We start from the raw sequence: 19,814 nt of genomic DNA on the forward strand, positions 1-19,814 counted from the left end.
TTATTAAAGTCAATGTTACACCTACAGAAGCTGCCTTTGTGCTCTGTCCAAAGTGTGCGGGGGTGTCATGTACGTTGAGCGCAAGTGTGTGTGTGAGGGGTGGTCTTACCTCAGCCCCAGGTGAGTCTGCCCCCCTTCCCCCTGGGCCGCCATCAACATCCCCCGGGCAGAGGACGGGGACCGTGCGCTGCAGTGTCACAGCCGCATGCAGGGATGGTGGTACTGTGGCCATGGGTCAGACATAGTCCAACGATGTAGAGCCAGGAGCTCACCGCAGGGCGGGTTGTCATCATCCTCCATGGCCTGCGATAGACACGCGTCCACCCGCAACTGTGTGAGCCCGGCCCGTTGTGCCGCAGGTGGATCGGCAATGGGGGGGGGGGGGCTGGTGTGCATGCGGGTGGGGTGGGTGGGGTTGGGGAGGGGGGTGAGGGTGCTGGGGTGGGTGGATGGGTGGGGGGTGGGGGTGGTCGGCTGTTGCCATGGTGTGCGGTCTGTGGCCATACTACCCCGATTCCCACGCCCATCTAGTCAGTGAAGCGGGCGTCTATCAGTCTGTCCCGTGCCCGCTGGGCCAGCCGGTAACGGTGGACAGCCACCCCGCCTGTGTCTACCCCGTCTGGCCCTGACTATTACCCCCATCCCCCTCATCTGGGGAGGACTGGGCCTCTTCCTGCTGCTCCTCCACTCCGCCCTCCTCTGCCTGCGGCACATCGCCCCTCTGTTGGGATATGTTGTGCAGGACGCAGCACACCACAATGATGCGGCCGACTCTATCTGACCGATACTGGAGGGCGCCAGAGAGGTCCAGGCACCTGAAACGCATCTTCAGCACGCCAAAGCACCTCTCTATCACTCCCCTTGTCGCTACATGGGCATCATTGTAGCAGTTCTCCGCCTCATTGCGTGGCCTCCGTATAGGCGTCATCAGCCACGATCGCAATGGGTAGCCCCTGTCGCCCAGCAACCAGCCCCTCAGCCGGGGATGGCGTCCCTCGTACATGCCGGGGATGGATGACCGCGACAACACGAATGAGTCGTGTACACTGCCTGGGTGACGGGCCCAGACGTGCAGGATCACCATGCGGTGGTCGCAGACCACCTGTACGTTCATCGAATAGGTCCCCTTCCTATTAGTGAACACGGCCCTGTTATCTGCAGGTGGCCGCACGGCGACGTGCATCCCATCGATCGCGCCCTGGACGATGGGGAACCCGGCCACGGCAGAGAAGCCCACGGCCCGGGCATCTTGGCTGGCCCGGTCCACAGGGAAGCGGATGTAGCGGTGCGCCATGGCATATAGGGCATCTGTCACTGCCCGGATGCACCGGTGCACCGATGTCTGCGATATGCCGGACAGGTCCCCACTCGGTGTCTGGAATGACCCCGTTGCATGAAAGTTCAGGGCCACCGTAACCTTGACGGACACGGGGTGAGGGTGTCCCCCGCCAGTGCCACGCGGGTGACAGGTGACAGGCAGCTGTGTGCCACGGTTTCCCGGCTCATCCGGAGTCTCCTCCTGCATTCCCGGTCCGTGAGGTCCTGGTATGACTGCCTGGGCCGGTACACACGGGGCGCCCTCGGGTGCCTCCGTTGCCGTGGGGCCGCGACGTCCTCCTCCCCCTCCTCGTCCTGTCGGTCGGGTGTCCCTCCAGCCTGGGCGGCTGCCGCCTGCCCCTCTGCAGCATCCTGCGCCGCCTCTCTGGCACGCTCCTCCTCCTCCTCATCCAGGGCAACATAGACATGAGCGGCTGCCGCCACGGCGGCCAACATCGCTGGATGATCTGAAAACATGACGGCCTGGTGGGGGAAGGGGAATGACGACATGTCATCATTGCCCATGTCCCCCTCCTCCCCCCAGCCAGGTGGCATGGACTGCATGGGTCCAACTGTTGGAGGCTGGCACCTGGCCAGATGGACCAACTATCTTGCCTTCCCATCCCCCTCCCCAGCAGGGACCCCCAAATCCCCCTCCCCAGCAGGGACCCCCCCAACATCCAACCCGGCACGGTCCCCCCCATCCCCCCTCCCCGGCACGGACCCCCCCCTAATCTCCACCCCAGCACGGACCCCCCCATCCCCCTCCCCAGCAGGGACACCCCCCCCAACCTCCACCCCGGCACGGACCCCCCCATCCCCCTCCCCAGCAGGGACCCCCCCCCAACCTCCACCCCGGCACGGACCCCCCCCCAACCTCCACCCCGGCACGGACCCCCCCATCCCCCTCCCCAGCAGGGACCCCCCCCCCCAACCTCCACCCCGGCACGGACCCCCCCCCAACCTCCACCCTGGCACGGACCCCCCCATCCCCCTCCCCAGCAGGGACCCCCACCCCAACCTCCACCCCGGCACGGACCCCCCCCAACCTCCACCCCGGCACAGACCCTCCCATCCCCCTCCCCGGCACGACCCCCCCCCCAACCTCCACCCCGGCACGGACCCACCCCCAACCTCCACCCCAGCACGGACCCCCCCATCCCCCACCCCAGCAGGGACCCCCCCCAACCTCCACCCCGGCACGGACCCCCCCATCCCCCTACCCAGCACGGACCCCCCCCCCGGCAAGGACCCCACCCCAACCTCCACCCCGCACGGACCCTCCCACCCCCCTCCCCGGCACGGACCCCCCCCAACCTCCACACCGGCACGGACACCACCCCCCAACCTCCACCCCAGCACGGACCCCCCCATCCCCCTCCTCAGCAGGGACCCCCCCCCCAACCTCCACCCCGGCACGGACCCCCCCATCCCCCTCCCCAGCAGGGACCCCCCCCCAACCTCCACCCCGGCATGGACCCCCCCCCCCAACCTCCACCGCGGCACGGACGCCCCCATCCCCCTCCCCAGCACGGACGCCCCCCCCCTGGCACGGACCCCCCCCCCAACCTCTACCCCGGCACGGAACCCCCATCCCCCTCCCCAGCACGGAACCCCCCCGGCACGGACCCCCCCCCAACCTCCACCCCGGCACGGACCCCTCATCCCCCTCCCCGGCCACGGTCATCACGTCGACGGGACTTCGGCCCATCCGGAAGGGAGAATATCGGCAGGCCAAAAATCGGCTGCCTTGCGCAGACCCGTGACATTCTCCGCGGCAGCGGCGACATTAAGCCCCGCCGACTTGTCTCCCTTCGGAGACTTCGGCAACCGGCGGGGGCGGGATTCATGGCGGCCAACGGCCATTCTCCGACCTGCTGGGGGGTCGGAGAATGACGCCCCTCATCCTTAACAATGGATTCTAGGATCTTGCCAACAACCGAGGTTAGGCTAATTGGCCTATAATTTTCCATCTTTTTCCTTGTTCCCTTCTTGAACAGGGGGGTTACAACAGCGATTTTCCAATCCTCTGGTACTTTCCCTGACTCCAGTGACTTTTGAAACATCATCACCAACGCCTCCACTATTTCTTCAGCTGTCTCCTTTAGAACTCTAGGATGTAGCCCATCTGGGCCCGGAGATTTATCAATTTTTAGACCTCTTAGTTTCTCTAGCACTTTCTCCTTTGTGATGGCTACCATATTCAACTCTGTCCCCTGACTCTCCGAAATTGTTGGGATATTACTCATGTCTTCTACTGTGAAGACTGACGCAAAGTACTTATTTAGTTCCTCAGCTATTTCCTTGTCTCCCATCACAAAATTACCAGCGTCATTTTGGAGCGGCCCAATGTCAACTTTTGCCTCCCGTTTGTTTTTAATGTATTTAAATAAACTTTTACTATCATTCCTAATGTTACTGGCTAGCCTACCTTCAAATTTGATCCTCTCTTTCCTTATCTCTCTCTTTGTTATCCTCTGTTTGTTTTTGTAGCCTTCTCAATCTTCTGACTTCCCACTACTCTTTGCCACATTATAGTCTTTCTCTTTTGCTTTGATGCATTCCCTAACCTCCTTTGTCAGCCATGGCTGCCTAATCCCCCCTCTGATAACCTTTCTTTTCTTTGGGATGAACCTCTGTACTGTGTCCTCAATTACTGACAGGCGGCAGCCGACCAGGCTGGAGGGACACCTGACCGACAGGACGAGGAGGGGGAGGAGGACATCGCGGCCCCACGGGAACGGAGGCACCCGAGGGCGCCCTGTGTGTACCGGCCCCGGCAGTCATACCAGGACTTCACGGACCGAGAATGCAGGAGGAGACTCCGGATGAGCCGGGAAACCGTGGCACACCTCTGCCACCTGCTGGCGCACCTGTCACCGTCTGGCACTGGCGGGGGACGCCCTCTCCCCGTGTCCGTCAACTTTTATGCAACGGGGATCCTCGCTGTCTTCAGGGGATGTCCCGGAGGACTGGAGAATAGCCAATGTTGTTCCTCTGTTTAAGAAGGGTAGCAAGGATAATCCCGGGAACTACAGGCCGGTGAGCCTTACTTCAGTGGTAGGGAAATTACTGGAGAGAATTCTTCGAGACAGGATCTACTCCCATTTGGCAGCAAATGGACGTATTAGTGAGAGGCAGCACGGTTTTGTGAAGGGGAGGTCGTGTCTCACTAACTTGATAGAGTTTTTCGAGGAGGTCACTAAGATGATTGATGCAGGTAGGGCAGTAGATGTTGTCTATATGGACTTCAGTAAGGCCTTTGACAAGGTCCCTCATGGTAGACTAGTACAAAAGGTGAAGTCACACGGGATCAGGGGTGAACTGGCAAGGTGGATACAGAACTGGCTAGGCCATAGAAGGCAGAGGGTAGCAATGGAGGGATGCTTTTCTAATTGGAGGGCTGTGACCAGTGGTGTTCCACAGGGATCAGTGCTGGGACCTTTGCTCTTTGTAGTATATATAAATGATTTGGAGGAAAATGTAACTGGTCTGATTAGTAAGTTTGCAGACGACACAAAGGTTGGTGGAATTGCGGATAGCGATGAGGACTGTCTGAGGATACAGCAGGATTTAGATTGTCTGGAGACTTGGGCGGAGAGATGGCAGATGGAGTTTAATCCGGACAAATGTGAGGTAATGCATTTTGGAAGGGCTAATGCAGGTAGGGAATATACAGTGAATGGTAGAACCCTCAAGAGTATTGAAAGTCAAAGAGATCTAGGAGTACAGGTCCACAGGTCATTGAAAGGGGCAACACAGGTGGAGAAGGTAGTCAAGAAGGCATACGGCATGCTTGCCTTCATTGGCCGGGGCATTGAGTATAAGAATTGGCAAGTCATGTTGCAGCTGTATAGAACCATAGTTAGGCCACACTTGGAGTATAGTGTTCAATTCTGGTCGCCACACTACCAGAAGGATGTGGAGGCTTTAGAGAGGGTGCAGAAGAGATTTACCAGAATGTTGCCTGGTATGGAGGGCATAAGCTATGAGGAGCGATTGAATAAACTCGGTTTGTTCTCACTGGAACGAAGGAGGTTGAGGGGCGACCTGATAGAGGTATACAAAATTATGAGGGGCATAGACAGAGTGGGTAGTCAGAGGCTTTTCCCCAGGGTAGAGGGGTCAATTACTAGGGGGCATAGGTTTAAGGTGAGAGGGGCAAGGTTTAGAGTAGATGTACGAGGCAAGTTTTTTACGCAGAGGGTAGTGGGTGCCTGGAATTCACTACCGGAGGAGGTAGTGGAAGCAGGGACGATAGGGACATTTAAGGGGCATCTTGACAAATATATGAATAGGATGGGAATAGAAGGATACGGACCCAGGAAGTGTAGAAGATTGTAGTTTAGTCGGGCAGTATGGTCGGCACGGGCTTGGAGGGCCGAAGGGCCTGTTCCTGTGCTGTACATTTCTTTGTTATTTGTTCTTTGTTTTGGGGACATTCCAGGCACCGAGTGGGGACCTGTCCGGCATATCGCAGACATCGGTGCACCGGTGCATCCGGGCAGTGACAGACGCCCTATATGATATGGCGCACCGCTACATCCGCTTCCCTGTGGACCGGGCCAGCTAAGATGCCCGGGCCGTGGGCTTCTCTGCCGTGGCCGGGTTCCCCATGGTCCAGGGCCGATCGATCGGATGCACGTCGCCGTGCGGCCACCTGCAGATAACAGGGCCGTGTTCACCAATAGGAAGGGGACCTATTCGATGAACATACAGGTGGTCTGCGACCACCGCATGATGATCCTGCACGTCTGCGCCCGTTACCTGGGCAGTGTACATGACTCATACGTGTTGTCGCGGTCATACATCACCGGCATGTACAAGGGACGCCATCCCCGGCTGAGGGGCTGGTTGCTGGGTGACAGGGGCTACTCATTGCGATCGTGGCTGATGACGCCTATACGGAGGCCACGCAATGAGGCGGAGAACCGCTACAATGATGCCCATGTAGCGACAAGGGGAGTGATAGAGAGGTGCTTTGGCATGCTGAAGATGCGTTTCAGGTGCCTGGACCTCTCTGGGGGCGCCCTCCAGTATCGGTCAGATAGGGTCGGCCGCATCATTGTGGTGAGCTGCGTCCTGCACAATATAGCCCAGCAGAGGGGCGATGTGCCGCAGGCAGAGGAGGGCAGAGTGGAGGAGCAGCAGGAAGAGGCGCAGTCCTCCCCAGATGAGGGGGATGGGGGCAATGGTCAGGGCAGATGGGCTAGACACGAGCGGGTGGTTGTCCACCATTACCGACTGGGCCAGCGGGCACGGGACAGGCTGATAGCCGCCCGCTTCACTGACTAGATGGGCGTGGGAATCGGGTAGTATGGCCACAGACCGCACACCATGGCAACAGCCGACCACCCACACCCCCCACCCATCCACCCACCCAGCACCCTCACCCCCCTCCTCCGCATGCACACCACCCCCCCCATTGCCGATCCACCTGCGGCACAACGGCCGGGCTCACACAGTTGCCGGTGGACGCGTGTCTATTGCAGGCCATGGAGGATGATGACAACCCGCCCTGCAATGAGCTCCTGGCTCCACATCGTTGGACTATGTCTGACCCATGGCCACAGTACCACCATCCACCCGGACCATCCCTGCATGCGGCTGTGACACTGCAGCGCACGGTTCCGTCCTCTGCCCGGGGGGATGTTGATGGCGGCCCAGGGGGAAGGGGGCAGATTGGCCTGGGGCTGAGGCAAGACCACCCCTCACACACACACTTGCGCTCAACGTACATGACACCCCCGCACGCTTTGGACAGAGCACAAAGGCAGCTTCTGTCGGTGTAACATTGACTTTAATAACCAAAGGAGTTCATGCATGTGCCCTAGCCCCTAAAACTCATCTGTGCCCTGCACCCGTGCCAACTTACTCAGTGTCTAATTGTTTGGCCTTACGGGCCCTTTGACTACGTCTATGTGGTTCCCCAGACGGTACAGCAGAACTGGAGGTAGACTCCTGTGATTCCTGCCCTCTGACACTGGATCCCTTTGGCGGCCGTTTCCTGGGGCGTCCTGGCCTAGATGGGCCAGGCTGCGGCCCGGGCGACTGGGATGGCGAGCTGCCAGCCTGTCCTGCCCATTGCCCACCCGATGCACCTGGGACGGAAGGGGGGGAGTCCGAGGTGTCGCGGTGTACCGGGACCTCCCCTACAGGGGGACCCGGGACGGACCACAGCACCTCCTCCTCCCTCGGGGTGCCCGATGGCCCCCAGGCCTCTACATGGGTGGGGGATGCGAACGGACTGGCCATCCAACGCCCCCCCGACATCTGGCGCTGCCAGTCCTGGAGGCCCGTGCTGGTATCGACAGGGGTCTGCAGGTTTGCAGCGATGCAGCTCAGGGGATTGGCAAACCCTGTCTGTGACTGTGCAACGCCGGCTCGCACATGGGCAATGGCGCCGATGCCCTCAGCGATGGCCTGCTGAGACTGGGCCATGGCCTGCAGAGACTGGGCTATGGACTGTTGAGACTGGGCCATGGCCTGCAGAGACTGGGCTATGGACTGTTGAGACTGGGCCATGGCCTGCTGAGACTGGGCCATGGCGTTGAGCGCCTCTGCCATCTGCCGCTGGCGCTGGCTCATGGCCTCCTGTGAGAGGGCAGCCATGTCCTGGGCCACAGACGCCGCCTGCACGGAAAGCCCCAGGCCTCGCAAACCGTTCCCCATGCCTGACACCGTCGCACACATTGCCTCCACCGCGGACGCCACCCGTGCGGTGTCGGCCTGGGTGGCACGCATGACCGGCACCACTCCCAGCTCCTGGACGCGGGTGGACTCCTCCACCTGCGACTGCAGCCGCCGCAAGCCACCCGTCACCCTCTTCGCTCGTCTCCGGTTCGGTGGTTGCATCGGATCTATGGGTGGGTGTGGTAACTCCAGGAACCCGGGATCCATCTGGGCAGCAGATGTTCGCTTGGGCTGGGCTGCCCTCCGACCACCTGGCCCCTCTGCTGCTCCTACCTCCACCTGCTGTACCGGGACGGCTGTGTTGTGCGCACCAGTGAGTGTACCAGACGCCTCATCACTAAAGTGCCCAACCGAGGTGAGCGTCTCTGCGATGGTGGAGGGTGTTGGTGACAGCAGTGGCGTTGTGTCGTGCGCATCGTCCCACTCTGAGTCCATGGCACTTTGGGGTGGCAGTTCGTCTCCGCCCATCCAATCTGTGTCACTGTCCTGTATTTCAGTTTCCTGAGTAGTGGTGTCCTGGGTAGGTGTGTCCTGGGTAGTGGTGTCCTGGGTAGTTGTTTCGTGGCTCGGCTGTGATGGGGGCCTGTGGCTGCCCCTCTCGTCGCTGGGTGGCACACGCCTGCGCCGTCGCACCCGCACGAGACGGGGGCGTCGTCTCCCTGTTGCTCCAGGTCTCTCCATCTCCAATGGTCTCCGAGGTACATCGTGCGGGTGTCGCAAGCCAGAGGGTCCGGGTCTCTCCATCTCCAGTGGTCTCCAAGGGGCATCCTGCGGGCGGTCTGCATCTGCGGGGATGGATTCCTCGACGTTTGTTCCTGCGATACACAATGAAGCATGCATGGTTAGACACGCAGGCAGTGATCAGGTGATATTGGGGAGGGAGATATAGGGGAGGGGGGATATGGGTGAGGGGGATATGGGGGAGGGGGGATATGGGGACGGGCTGTCGGTGGCTCACTTGCTAGAACGCCCCCGACCTCTGCATCAGCAACCTCCCGGTCCTCAGGTCCACCAGCCAGTTCCAGGGCCCTTCCCTCATGTTCGGTCAGTGGCCTCTCATCAGCGGGGCCTCCTCCAGTCCTCACATGCTCCCTGGTGTTGTGTGTGCGTTTCTCCTGTGGGGGGGGGGCGGTGGTGGCAGGGGTAAAAGGCAACACTGTTAGGCAGGTATATGAATGCACGCCATCGGTTGCGCGTGTATTGCAGAGGTTAAAGTTAGGGCTGGATTCACTTGGGGATATGGGGAAGGCGGATATGGGGGAGGGCGGGATATGGGGGAGGGGGGATGTAGGGGAGGGGGGATATGGGGGATATGGGGAGGGGGTTATGGGGGATATGGGGGAGGGGGGATATGGGGGAGGGGGGATATGGGGGAGGGGGGATATGGGGGAGGGGGATATGGGGAGGGGGATATGGGGGATATGGGGTAGGGGGATATGGGGGAGGGGGGATATGGGGGAGGGGGGATATGGGAGATATGGATATCGGGCAGGGGGGGAGGCTCACCCTGGCTGCTCTGACGAGGTCGTTCACCTTCTTGTGGCACTGGGTGCCTGTCCGTGGTGTCAGAGCCACAGCGGTGACGGCCTCTGCCACCTCCCTCCACAGACGCCGGCTGTGGCGTGGGGCAACTCTGCGGCCGTGCCCGGGATACAGGGCTTCCCTCCTCTGCTCCACTGCGCCCAGGAGCGCCTCAATGTCACGAGACTGGAACCTCGGGGCTGAGCGGCGGGCGGCCATCCGGTCGGGTGTTCTGGTCGGGTGGGGGGAGCAGCGCGTCCTTAATGAGCCGTCACGCCGTGCGGCGTGTATGACACCGCACAGCGTGAACCACGTGAGCCAGCGTGGATAGCGTCACGTCGCTGCTAGCCCATTCCGGGCCGGAGACTTTGTGACGTTTGGGGCGGCGTGGTGCAGGTGGGATTTGCGCCGTTTTTGCCGCTGGCCGGCGGACTTTGCGCCAATAACGGAGAATTTCGCCCATGGTTAGATGAATGAGCAAGCAGACGGTGGGCTGGATGAAGGGAATAACAGCACTTGGTATTAACTTGCTTTGTGTTCTGTTGCCAGGCCACGCATATCGACAGTGTAACGTGAATGGGAGCTGGGAGCTTGTGCCAAGCAGCAACCAAACGTGGGCAAATTACACAGAATGTGCCAGGTACCTTGCGCACATAAACCAGAGCACAGAAAAGGTGACGTAACCCCAGAAATCATTTTTACTATAATATCATTCACTTTCTATAGCTTCTCGGATCATTTATGATGACTATTTGGTTCTCGGAACATTTGTGGTGGCTGTAGTTATACCAGCGAAAGAAGTGAGGTAAACAATTGGTTTATCTGCTTTTTTTTGTATACCAGGGGAACATTCTGCGCTTCTTTGAATAATACAATGGGACTTTTACCATCTCCTCAGCCTTAGTTTAATGTCTCATCGCATAGCATATCCAACAGTGCTTCGTGCCTCTAATGCAATGAAGCATTTCAGGCTCTGACTCCACATTTGCAATGCAGCCCTACCCTTCAGTCATTCATCTCATCTTCAGCTGGATGAACTTTATGCACTGGGAGAAAAGCAGCTATAAATAAGCTGAAATGAATAGCTGTTGAGACCAAGTCAGAACCAGTTAGTTGCCATCGTGGGGAGATGACAGAGTTGGCAGTTGGGAATGAAAGTTGCATCAAGCCTCTTACCTTGATCATGTAAATAGCCTGTCCACCTCTGTTCATCCGACACAACCAGCATTTTAAAGATATTGTACAGCCACCCTTTTTCCAATTCAATTCTCCAAACAATGGGTACTTTTTATTTAGACACGCACACATGCAAGTGATGCAGAACCATAGTTACTTGCAGCACAGAAGGAGGCCATTTGGCCTTTCATGCCTCTGCTGGCACTTTGCTAGACTCATTCAAAGCTCATTTCTCCACCCTGATGGAAATAGTCACACAATCTTCTCCCAAAATGAGCAACATTGCACTTAAGCTACAATAAATTACACCTGCCATCTTTTCACTGTGTTGTCTGTCATCCTGAGGTATTTTACAGTCCTCCTCCCTTACCCCAATTCAATGTTGTCTGCGCATCAACTAAGTTTCTAACCGCGTTACATTTTCTCTGATATTGTAAGCCTCTTGTGAGACCTTTCGAAAGCTTTGTGAATATCCACATACCCTACATCTACTTCAAGCACTTTACTTGTTCACTTCTTAAAAAGAAAACCTGTGACATTCGTAATATGCAACTTGATGCTTTAAGGTGCTAGCTGTCCTTGATTAACCTGTCCGTGGGCAGCACGGTAGCACAGTGGCTAGCACAGTTGCTTCGCAGCGCCAGGGTGTCAGGTTCGATTCCCGGCCTGGGTCACCCTCTATGCGGAGTCTGCACGTCCTCCCCGTGTGCGCGTGGGTTTCCTCCGGGTACTCCGGTTTCCTCCCACAGTCCAAAGATGTGCAGATTAGGTGGATTGGCCATGATAAATTGCCCTTAGTGTCCAAAAAGGTGGAGTGGGGATACTGGGTTATGGGGATAGGGTGGAGGTGTGGGCTTGGGTAGGGTACTCTTTTCAAGGGCCAGTGCAGACTTGATGGGCTGAATGGTCTTCTGCACTGTAAATTCTATGAACCCACTGATTTCAAAATTCTCACTAATTCCATGGATTCTAATAGTTTACCCACAACTGAATTTGGCTTATCACCACCCAATTTATCCTTCTCTCCCTCCTGAACAAATGTTATGGTCAGCAATACCCCCCCCCCCCCCCCCCCCACCCCCCCCCCCCCCCCACCCCACCCATTAAATAAATTATGTGTTTAAGGCTAATTGAAGAAATATGATAAGAGCCTCTGTTATCTCCTTGTTGCTTGCCCTTAGCAGCCTGGGGTCCAGGTAAGCAGGGCAGAGTGACATCTACCCTGAACTCTGCGTTTCTTTCACAACCAGCTCCTTTCTAAAGTCCTCTTCAGAAACTTTTCATGCCCCCCTCCGGTACTCCTACTTTTTCACTTCCCTTGTCATTTTTTACAAACCAATGTCAAATATTTACTTAATAAATATTTATGCTTCATGCCTTCATCTCACAAAAATTAGTCTCTCCCCTTCATCCTCTCTCCTACTCCCTCGAAGTGAACTTTTACATTTGGATTGGATTGCATTGGATTTGTTTATTGTCACGTGTACCGAGGTACAGTGAAAAGTATTTTTCTGCGAGCAGTTCAAATAGATCATTTAGTACATGAAAATAAAATAAAATAAAAATACATAATAGGGCAACACAAGGTCCACATTTTATGGATATCCAGAAATTCTTATTTTTAATTTGTTATTATTTATTCATCCTTTATCACACTCCCATGTAGCCCTCCTATTCTCCATTTTTACATTTATTCTTGGGGTATGGACATTGCTGGCAAGGTTTTGATATTCACTATCCTTACCTAGCTGCCCTCAAAAAGGTGACAGTGGAATTTGTCCTGGAGGTGCTGCAGCCCAAGTAATGAAGGCACTTTGATAATATAATTCGGTAATGAGTGTTTGAATGTTTACTGAGCCATGATGAAAGATTGATGATAAATGCCCAAGTCAGGCTGCAATTGCAACTCAGCCAAGCATTCATAATGGGCTCAGCCATAATAGCAGCCCTTGGGAAATGTCACTAATGATATCAATTGAAACTGCAGAAGCAGGTAGCCATTCAATTCAAGGTCAATTAGCAAAAAACACTGGGCTGGATTCTCCATCGGCGGGAACCTGCGCTTCGCCGGCAGTGCACTCATGCCTGCAGATCTCCCGACGGCGTAGGGGTGCCCACAATGGGAAACCCCATTTGCCAGCTGCTGGGATGGAGGATCCCGCTACCGGCAGGGGCGCCCCACACCAGAAAACGGGTGCGGCGGGACAGAGAATCCCGCCCACTGGCTTTTCCACTGATGCACACGTCTCATGAAAAAATAAATTAGTGGCCGTACTCTGAAATCTATATGGTGAAATCTGGGATTGTAAATCAGGGAGGCATTTTTATACAGAGAAAGAGATATCTACCAACTTTGAAATTGAATATACTAATAATCTTTATTAGTGTCACAAGTAAGCTTACATTTACACTGCAATGAAATTACTGGAAAATCCCCTAGTCGCCACACTCCTAACATGCACATTAATTCTCTGTGTTGCAAAAATACCAACAGCCCCATTTCTTACACTGTGTTCCTGATAGTCAGGGAAACTTCCAGGAATTTGAAATACTTCACACTCATTCCACTCGAAGTGTGAAATGTCACTTGTTCAATTACTGTGCCATGATATGGTGTTAATGGCAGCTCTGTACATGCTTGTGTCTTGTGGCTACTGTTAACCACAACCTGTGACATCTCATTACTTTCTTGCAGGACATCTTTGATCGCCTGTACCTCATCTACACGGTGGGATACTCCATTTCATTGGGCTCATTGACTGTGGCTGTTGTTATACTGAATTACTTCAGGTAAAAAGTGTCATCTGATTCATGTTAATTAATAGGAGAATTTGGATCTCAATCTAGGTTTGAGTAACTGCGGGGGAGAATGGAGGACTTATCATCGTTGTGTTTTCATTCTGAAGTTTTCTTATGGAAAGGTTTTCAAAATTATGAGCTGCTCGAATAAAGAGATGACTTAGAGGAAACCTTGTCGAGTTAGAAATTATGAAAATGAAATGAAATGAAATGAAAATCGCTTATTTTCATAAGGAGGCTTCAATGAAGTTACTGTGAAAAGCCCCTAGTCGCCACATTCCGGCACCTGTTCGGGGAGGCTGGTACGGGAATTGAAAGTGCTGCTGACCTGTCTTGGTCTGCTTTAAAAACAAACAGAGGATAACAAAGAGAGAAATAAGGAAAGAGAGGATCAAATTTGAAGGTAGGCTAGCCAGTAACATTAGGAATGATAGTAAAAGTTTATTTAAATACATTAAAAACAAACGGGAGGCAAAAGTTGACATTGGGCCGCTCCAAAATGACGCTGGTAATTTTGTGATGGGAAACAAGGAAATAGCTGAGGAACTGAATAAGTACTTTGCGTCAGTCTTCACAGTAGAAGACATGAGTAATATCCCTACAATTCTGGAGAGTCAGGGGGCAGAGTTGAATATGGTAACCATCACAAAGGAGAAAGTGCTAAGGAAACTATGAGATCTAAAAATTGATAAATCTCCGGGCCCAGATGGGCTACATCCTAGAGTTCTAAAAGAGATAGCTGAAGAAATACTGGAGGCGTTAATTATGATCTTTCAAAAGTCACTGGAGTCAGGGAAAGTTTCTAAATTCTTGGAAGTGCAGGGTCGGATTAGGACAAGTCAGCATGGATTTAGTAAGGGGAGGTCGTGCCTGACAAACCTGTTAGAGTTCTTTGAAGAGATAACAAATAGGTTAGACCAAGGAGAGCCAATGGATGTTATCTATCTTGACTTCCAAAAGGCCTTTGATAAGGTGCCTCACGGGAGACTGCTGAGTAAAATAAGGGCCCATGGTATTCGAGGCAAGGTACTAACATGGATTGACGATTGGCTGTCAGGCAGAAGGCAGAGAGTTGGGATAAAAGGTTCTTTTTCGGAATGGCAACCGGTGACGAGTGGTGTCCCGCAGGGTTCAGTGTTGGGGCCACAGCTGTTCTCTTTATATATTAACGATCTAGATGACGGGACTGGGGGCATTCTGGCTAAGTTTGCCGATGATACAAAGATAGGTGGAGGGGCAGGTCGTACGGAGGAGGTGGGGAGGCTGCAGAAAGATTTAGACAGTTTAGGAGAGTGGTCCAAGAAATGGCTGATGAAATTCAACGTGGGCAAGTGCGAGGTCTTGCACTTTGGAAAAAAGAATAGAGGCATGGACTATTTTCTAAACGGTGACAAAATTCATAATGCTGAAGTGCAAAGGGACTTGGGAGTCCTAGTCCAGGAATCTCTAAACGTAAACTTGCAGGTTGAGTCCATAATTAAGAAAGTAAATGCAATGTTGTCATTCATCTCAAGAGGCTTAGAATATAAAAGCAGGGATGTACTTCTGAAGCTTTATAAAGCATTCGTTAGGCCCCATTTAGAATACTGTGAGCAAATTTGGGCCCCACACCTCAGGAAGGACATACTGGCACTGGAGCGGGTCCAGCGGAGATTCACACGGATGATTCAAGGAATGGTAGGCCTAACATACGATGAACGTCTGAGGATCCTGGGATTATATTCATTGGAGTTAGGAGGTTGAGGGGAGATCTAATAGAAACTTACAAGATAATGAATGGCTTAGATAGGGTGGATGTAGCGAAGTTGTTTCCATTAGCAGGGGGGACTAGGACCCGGGGGCACAGCCTTAGAATAAAAGGGAGTCACTTTAGAACAGAGATGAGGAGAAATTTCTTCAGCCAGAGAGTGGTGGGTCTATGGAATTCATTGCCACAGAGGGCGGTTGACGCCGGGACGTTGAGTGTCTTTAAGACAGAAGTTGATAAATTCTTGATTTCTCGAGGAATTAAGGGCTATGGAGAGAGAGCGGGTAAATGGAGTTGAAATCAGCCATGATTGAATGGTGGAGTGGACTCGATGGGCCGAATGGCCTTACTTCCGCTCCTATGTCTTATGGTCTAAAAGCCAGCTATTTAGCCCTGTGTTAAACCAAATTATACTTAATAATGTAATAACTTCATGCCTTTCATAGAATGCTGGGCTGAATCTTGGATGGACTGGAGCAGATATTACATCACAAAAGAAATGAATGGATTGATAGATAATATACAGATGGGCAATGTGATCTCCTGGCCTACTTTTCATCACCTGAGAGCTCAAAGAGGAATTTTCAGAGATTTTCACTTTTACAATTCTGGGCCTTTTTTGTTTTTTTGCCTCTCCCCATTGCTTACAAGGCTAATGAGAGTGGGTGGGATGTGGATTTTGACAGGTAGTTGGGTGAGTGGGTACAGTAGATAATATGATGGTGTAGGGTAGGGAATAGAAACAGAAAATCCTGAAAAAACTCAGCAGGTCTGGCAACATCTGTGGAGAGAGAAACAGAGTTATTGTTTTATAGAAAATAGAAAAATAGAAAAATACAGCACAGAACAGGCCCTTTGGCCCACGATGTTGTGCCGAACCTTTGTCCTAGATTAATCATAGATTAACATTGAATTTACAGTGCAGAAGGAGGACATTCGTTTTGTATCAATATGGCTCTTCTTCAGAGCTAAGATGCACCATCGTCATGCGTATGGGAAAGGTTGGTAAAGGGATGGGGGTGAGGGTATTATTTCTATTTTGAAAGGAAGAACTTGCATTTGGATAAAGGGAAATCGCATGGTGATCATATTCCAGAGCATTTTACAGCCATTGCTTACTTTTAAATGACTGCCATTTAGTTCCAGAGGCAAACTTGGCAGTCGTATTGCACGTGACAATTAAAGCCCCAGAAACAGTAAATGAGATAGAATCATATAATCCCTACAGTGCAGAAGGTGGCCATTTGGCCCATCGAGTCTGCACTAACTCTCTGAATATGCACCCCATCTAGGCTAATCCCCGTAACCTAACTTGTACATCCCTAAGGGGCAATTGTAGCCCAGCCAATCCACCTAACCTGCACATCTTTGGACTGTGGGAGGAAACTGGAGCACCCGCGGAGAACATTCAAACTCAACACAGACAGTCACCCAAGCCTGGAATTGAACCCGGGTCCCTGGCATTGTGAGGCAGCAGTGCTAAACACTGTGCCAGGCAAAAATAAAATGCTTTTGTGGCAAGGCATAGATGAAACATAGAGTGGGAAGTGTTGTGCCATACAGCCCTGCATTCCAAAAGACTTCCTGCAATTGTTTATTGACATTTAATGGGATATTGTTTTTTTGTATTAAACCAATGTTCAGTTATGTTGAATGACTACTTCATCTGGATTTGATTTGTTTCATGATGCTCTTTGGGAAACTAGTGTTAGCCATCACAATTCCTTGCTCCTCTTTGAACTGTGCCATGGAATCTTGTACATTCAACTGACGGGACAAGTTTAATGGAGATGGCATGAGTAACAGTTCCGTACTCCTTCAATACTTCATAAAGCATCAGTCTATATCAGGTGCTCGTGTCCTGGAATAATAATAATCACTTATTGTCACAAGTAGGCTTCAATGAAGTTACTGTGAAAAGCCTCTAGTCGCCACATTCCGGCGCCTGTTCGGGGAGGATGGTACGGGAATTGAAAGTGCTGCTGGCCTGCCTTGGTCTGCTTTCAAAGCCAGCTATTTAGCCCTGTGTTAAACCAAATTATACTTAATAATGTAATAACTTCATGCCTTTCATAGAATGCTGAGCTGAATCTTGGATGGACTGGAGCAGATATTACATCACAAAAGAAATGAATGGATTGATAGATAATATACAGATGGGCAATGTGATCTCCTGGCCTACTTTTCATCACCTGAGAGCTCAAAGAGGAATTTTCAGAGATTTTGACTTTTACAATTCTGGGCCTTTTTTGTATTTTTTGCCTCTCCCCAGTGCTTACAAGGCTAATGAGAGTGGGTGGGATGTGGATTTTGTCAGGGAGTTGGGTGAGTGGGTGTAGTAGATAATATGAAGGTGTAGGGTAGGGAGTCGAGGAAGCGTATAGCCATAATAGAAACAGAAAATCCTGAAAAAACTCAGCAGGTCTGGCAACATCTGTGGAGAGAGAAACAGAGTTATTGTTTTGTATCAATATGGCTCTTCTTCAGAGCTATGATGCACCATCGTCATGCGTATGGGAAAGGTTGGTAAAGGGATGGGGGTGAGGGTATAATTTCTATTTTGAAAGGAAGAACTTGCATTTGGATAAAGGGAAATCGCATGGTGATCATATTCCAGAGCATTTTACAGCCATTGCTTACTTTTAAATGACTGCCATTTAGTTCCAGAGGCAAACTTGGCAGTCGTATTGCACGTGACAATTAAAGCCTCAGAAACAGTAAATGGGATAGAATCATATAATCCCTACAGTGCAGAAGGTGGCCATTTGGCCCATCGAGTCTGCACTAACTCTCTGAATATGCACCCCATCTAGGCTAATCCCCGTAACCTAATTTGTACATCCCTAAGGGGCAATTGTAGCCCAGCCAATCCACCTAACCTGCACATCTTTGGACTGTGTGAGGAAACTGGAGCACCCGCGGAGAACATTCAAACTCAACACAGACAGTCACCCAAGCCTGGAATTGAACCCGGGTCCCTGGCATTGTGAAGCAGCAGTGCTAAACACTGTGCCAGGCAAAAATAAAATGCTTTTGTGGCAAGGCATAGATGAAACATAGAGTGGGAAGTGTTGTGCCACACAGCCCTGCATTCCAAAAGACTTCCTGCAATTGTTTATTGACATTTAATGGGATATTGTTTTTTAGTATTAAACCAAATGTTCAGTTATATTGAATGACTACTTCATTTTGGATTTGATTTTTTTCATGATGTTCTTTGGGAAACTAGTGTTAGCCATCACAATTCCTTGCTCCTCTTTGAACAGTGCCATGGAATCTTGTACATTCAACTGACGGGACAAGTTTAGTGGAGATGGCATGACTAACAGTTCCGTACTCATAGAACATAGAACATAGAAAATACAGCACAGAACAGGCCCTTCGGCCCACGATGTTGTGCCGAACCTTTGTCCTAGATTAATCATAGATTATCATTGAATTTACAGTGCAGAAGGAGGCCATTCGGCCCCCTGAGTCTGCACCGGCTCTTGGAAAGAGCACCCTACCCAAACTCAACACCTCCACCCAACACCAAGGGCAATTTTGGACACTAAGGGCAATTTATCATGGCCAACCCACCTACCCTGCACATCTTTGGACTGTGGGAGGAAACCGGAGCAACCGGAGGAAACCCACGCAGACACGGGGAGGACGTGCAGACTCCGCACAGACAGTGACCCAAGCCGGAATCAAACCTGGGACCCTGGAGCTGTGAAGCAATTGTGCTATCCACAATGCTACCGTGCTGCCCTTAAGAACAAATAAATCTACACTATATCATTTTACCGTAATCCATGTACCTATCCAATAGCTGCTTGAAGGTCCCTAATGTTTCCGACTCAACTACTTCCACAGGCAGTACGTTCCATGCACCCACTAGTCTCTGGGTAAAGAACCTACCTCTGATATCCCTCCTATATCTTCCACCTTTCACCTTAAATTGATGTCCCCTTGTAATGGTTTGTTCCACCCGGGGAAAAAGTCTCTGACTGTCTACTCTATCTATTCCCCTGATCATCTTATAAACCTCTATCAAGTCGCCCCTCATCCTTCTCCGTTCTAATGAGAAAAGGCCTCGCACCCTCAACCTTTCCTCGTAAGACCTACTCTCCATTCCAGGTAACATCCTGGTAAATCTTCTTTGCACCTTTTCCAAAGCTTCCACATCCTTCCTAAAATGAGGTGACCAGAACTGTACACAGTACTCCAAATGTGGCCTTACCAAAGTTTTGTACAACTGCATCATCACCTCATGGCTCTTAAATTCAATCCCTCTGTTAATGAACGCGAGCATACCATAGACCTTCTTCACAGCTCTATCCACTTGAGTGGCAACTTTCAAAGATGTATGAACATAGACCCCAAGCTCTCTCTGCTCCTCCACATTGCCAAGAACTCTACCGTTAACCCTGTATTCCGCATTCATATTTGTCCTTCCAAAATGGACAACTTCACACTTTTCAGGGTTAAACTCCATCTGCCACTTCTCAGCCCAGCTCTGCATCCTATCTATGTCTCTTTGCAGCCGACAACAGCCCTCCTTACTATCCACAACTCCACC

At 52.2% G+C, this 19,814-nt stretch overlaps 1 protein-coding gene across 2 annotated transcripts in view; it reads left to right on the top strand.

Annotated features, from left to right (window-relative positions):
- The window catches only part of LOC140385719 (parathyroid hormone/parathyroid hormone-related peptide receptor-like), a 224,090-nt gene that overhangs the window by 171,440 nt on the left and 32,836 nt on the right, over positions 1–19,814 (top strand). For both annotated transcript variants that reach the window (XM_072468171.1, XM_072468172.1), the window contains exons 4-5: positions 10,081–10,205; positions 13,403–13,497. In XM_072468171.1, the coding sequence (XP_072324272.1) occupies positions 10,081–10,205; positions 13,403–13,497 (220 nt within the window). The remainder of the gene's footprint in view (positions 1–10,080; positions 10,206–13,402; positions 13,498–19,814) is intronic.

This window comes from Scyliorhinus torazame, chromosome 11 (genome assembly GCF_047496885.1).
Source record: "Scyliorhinus torazame isolate Kashiwa2021f chromosome 11, sScyTor2.1, whole genome shotgun sequence".
Classification (NCBI taxonomy): Eukaryota; Metazoa; Chordata; class Chondrichthyes; order Carcharhiniformes; family Scyliorhinidae; genus Scyliorhinus; species Scyliorhinus torazame.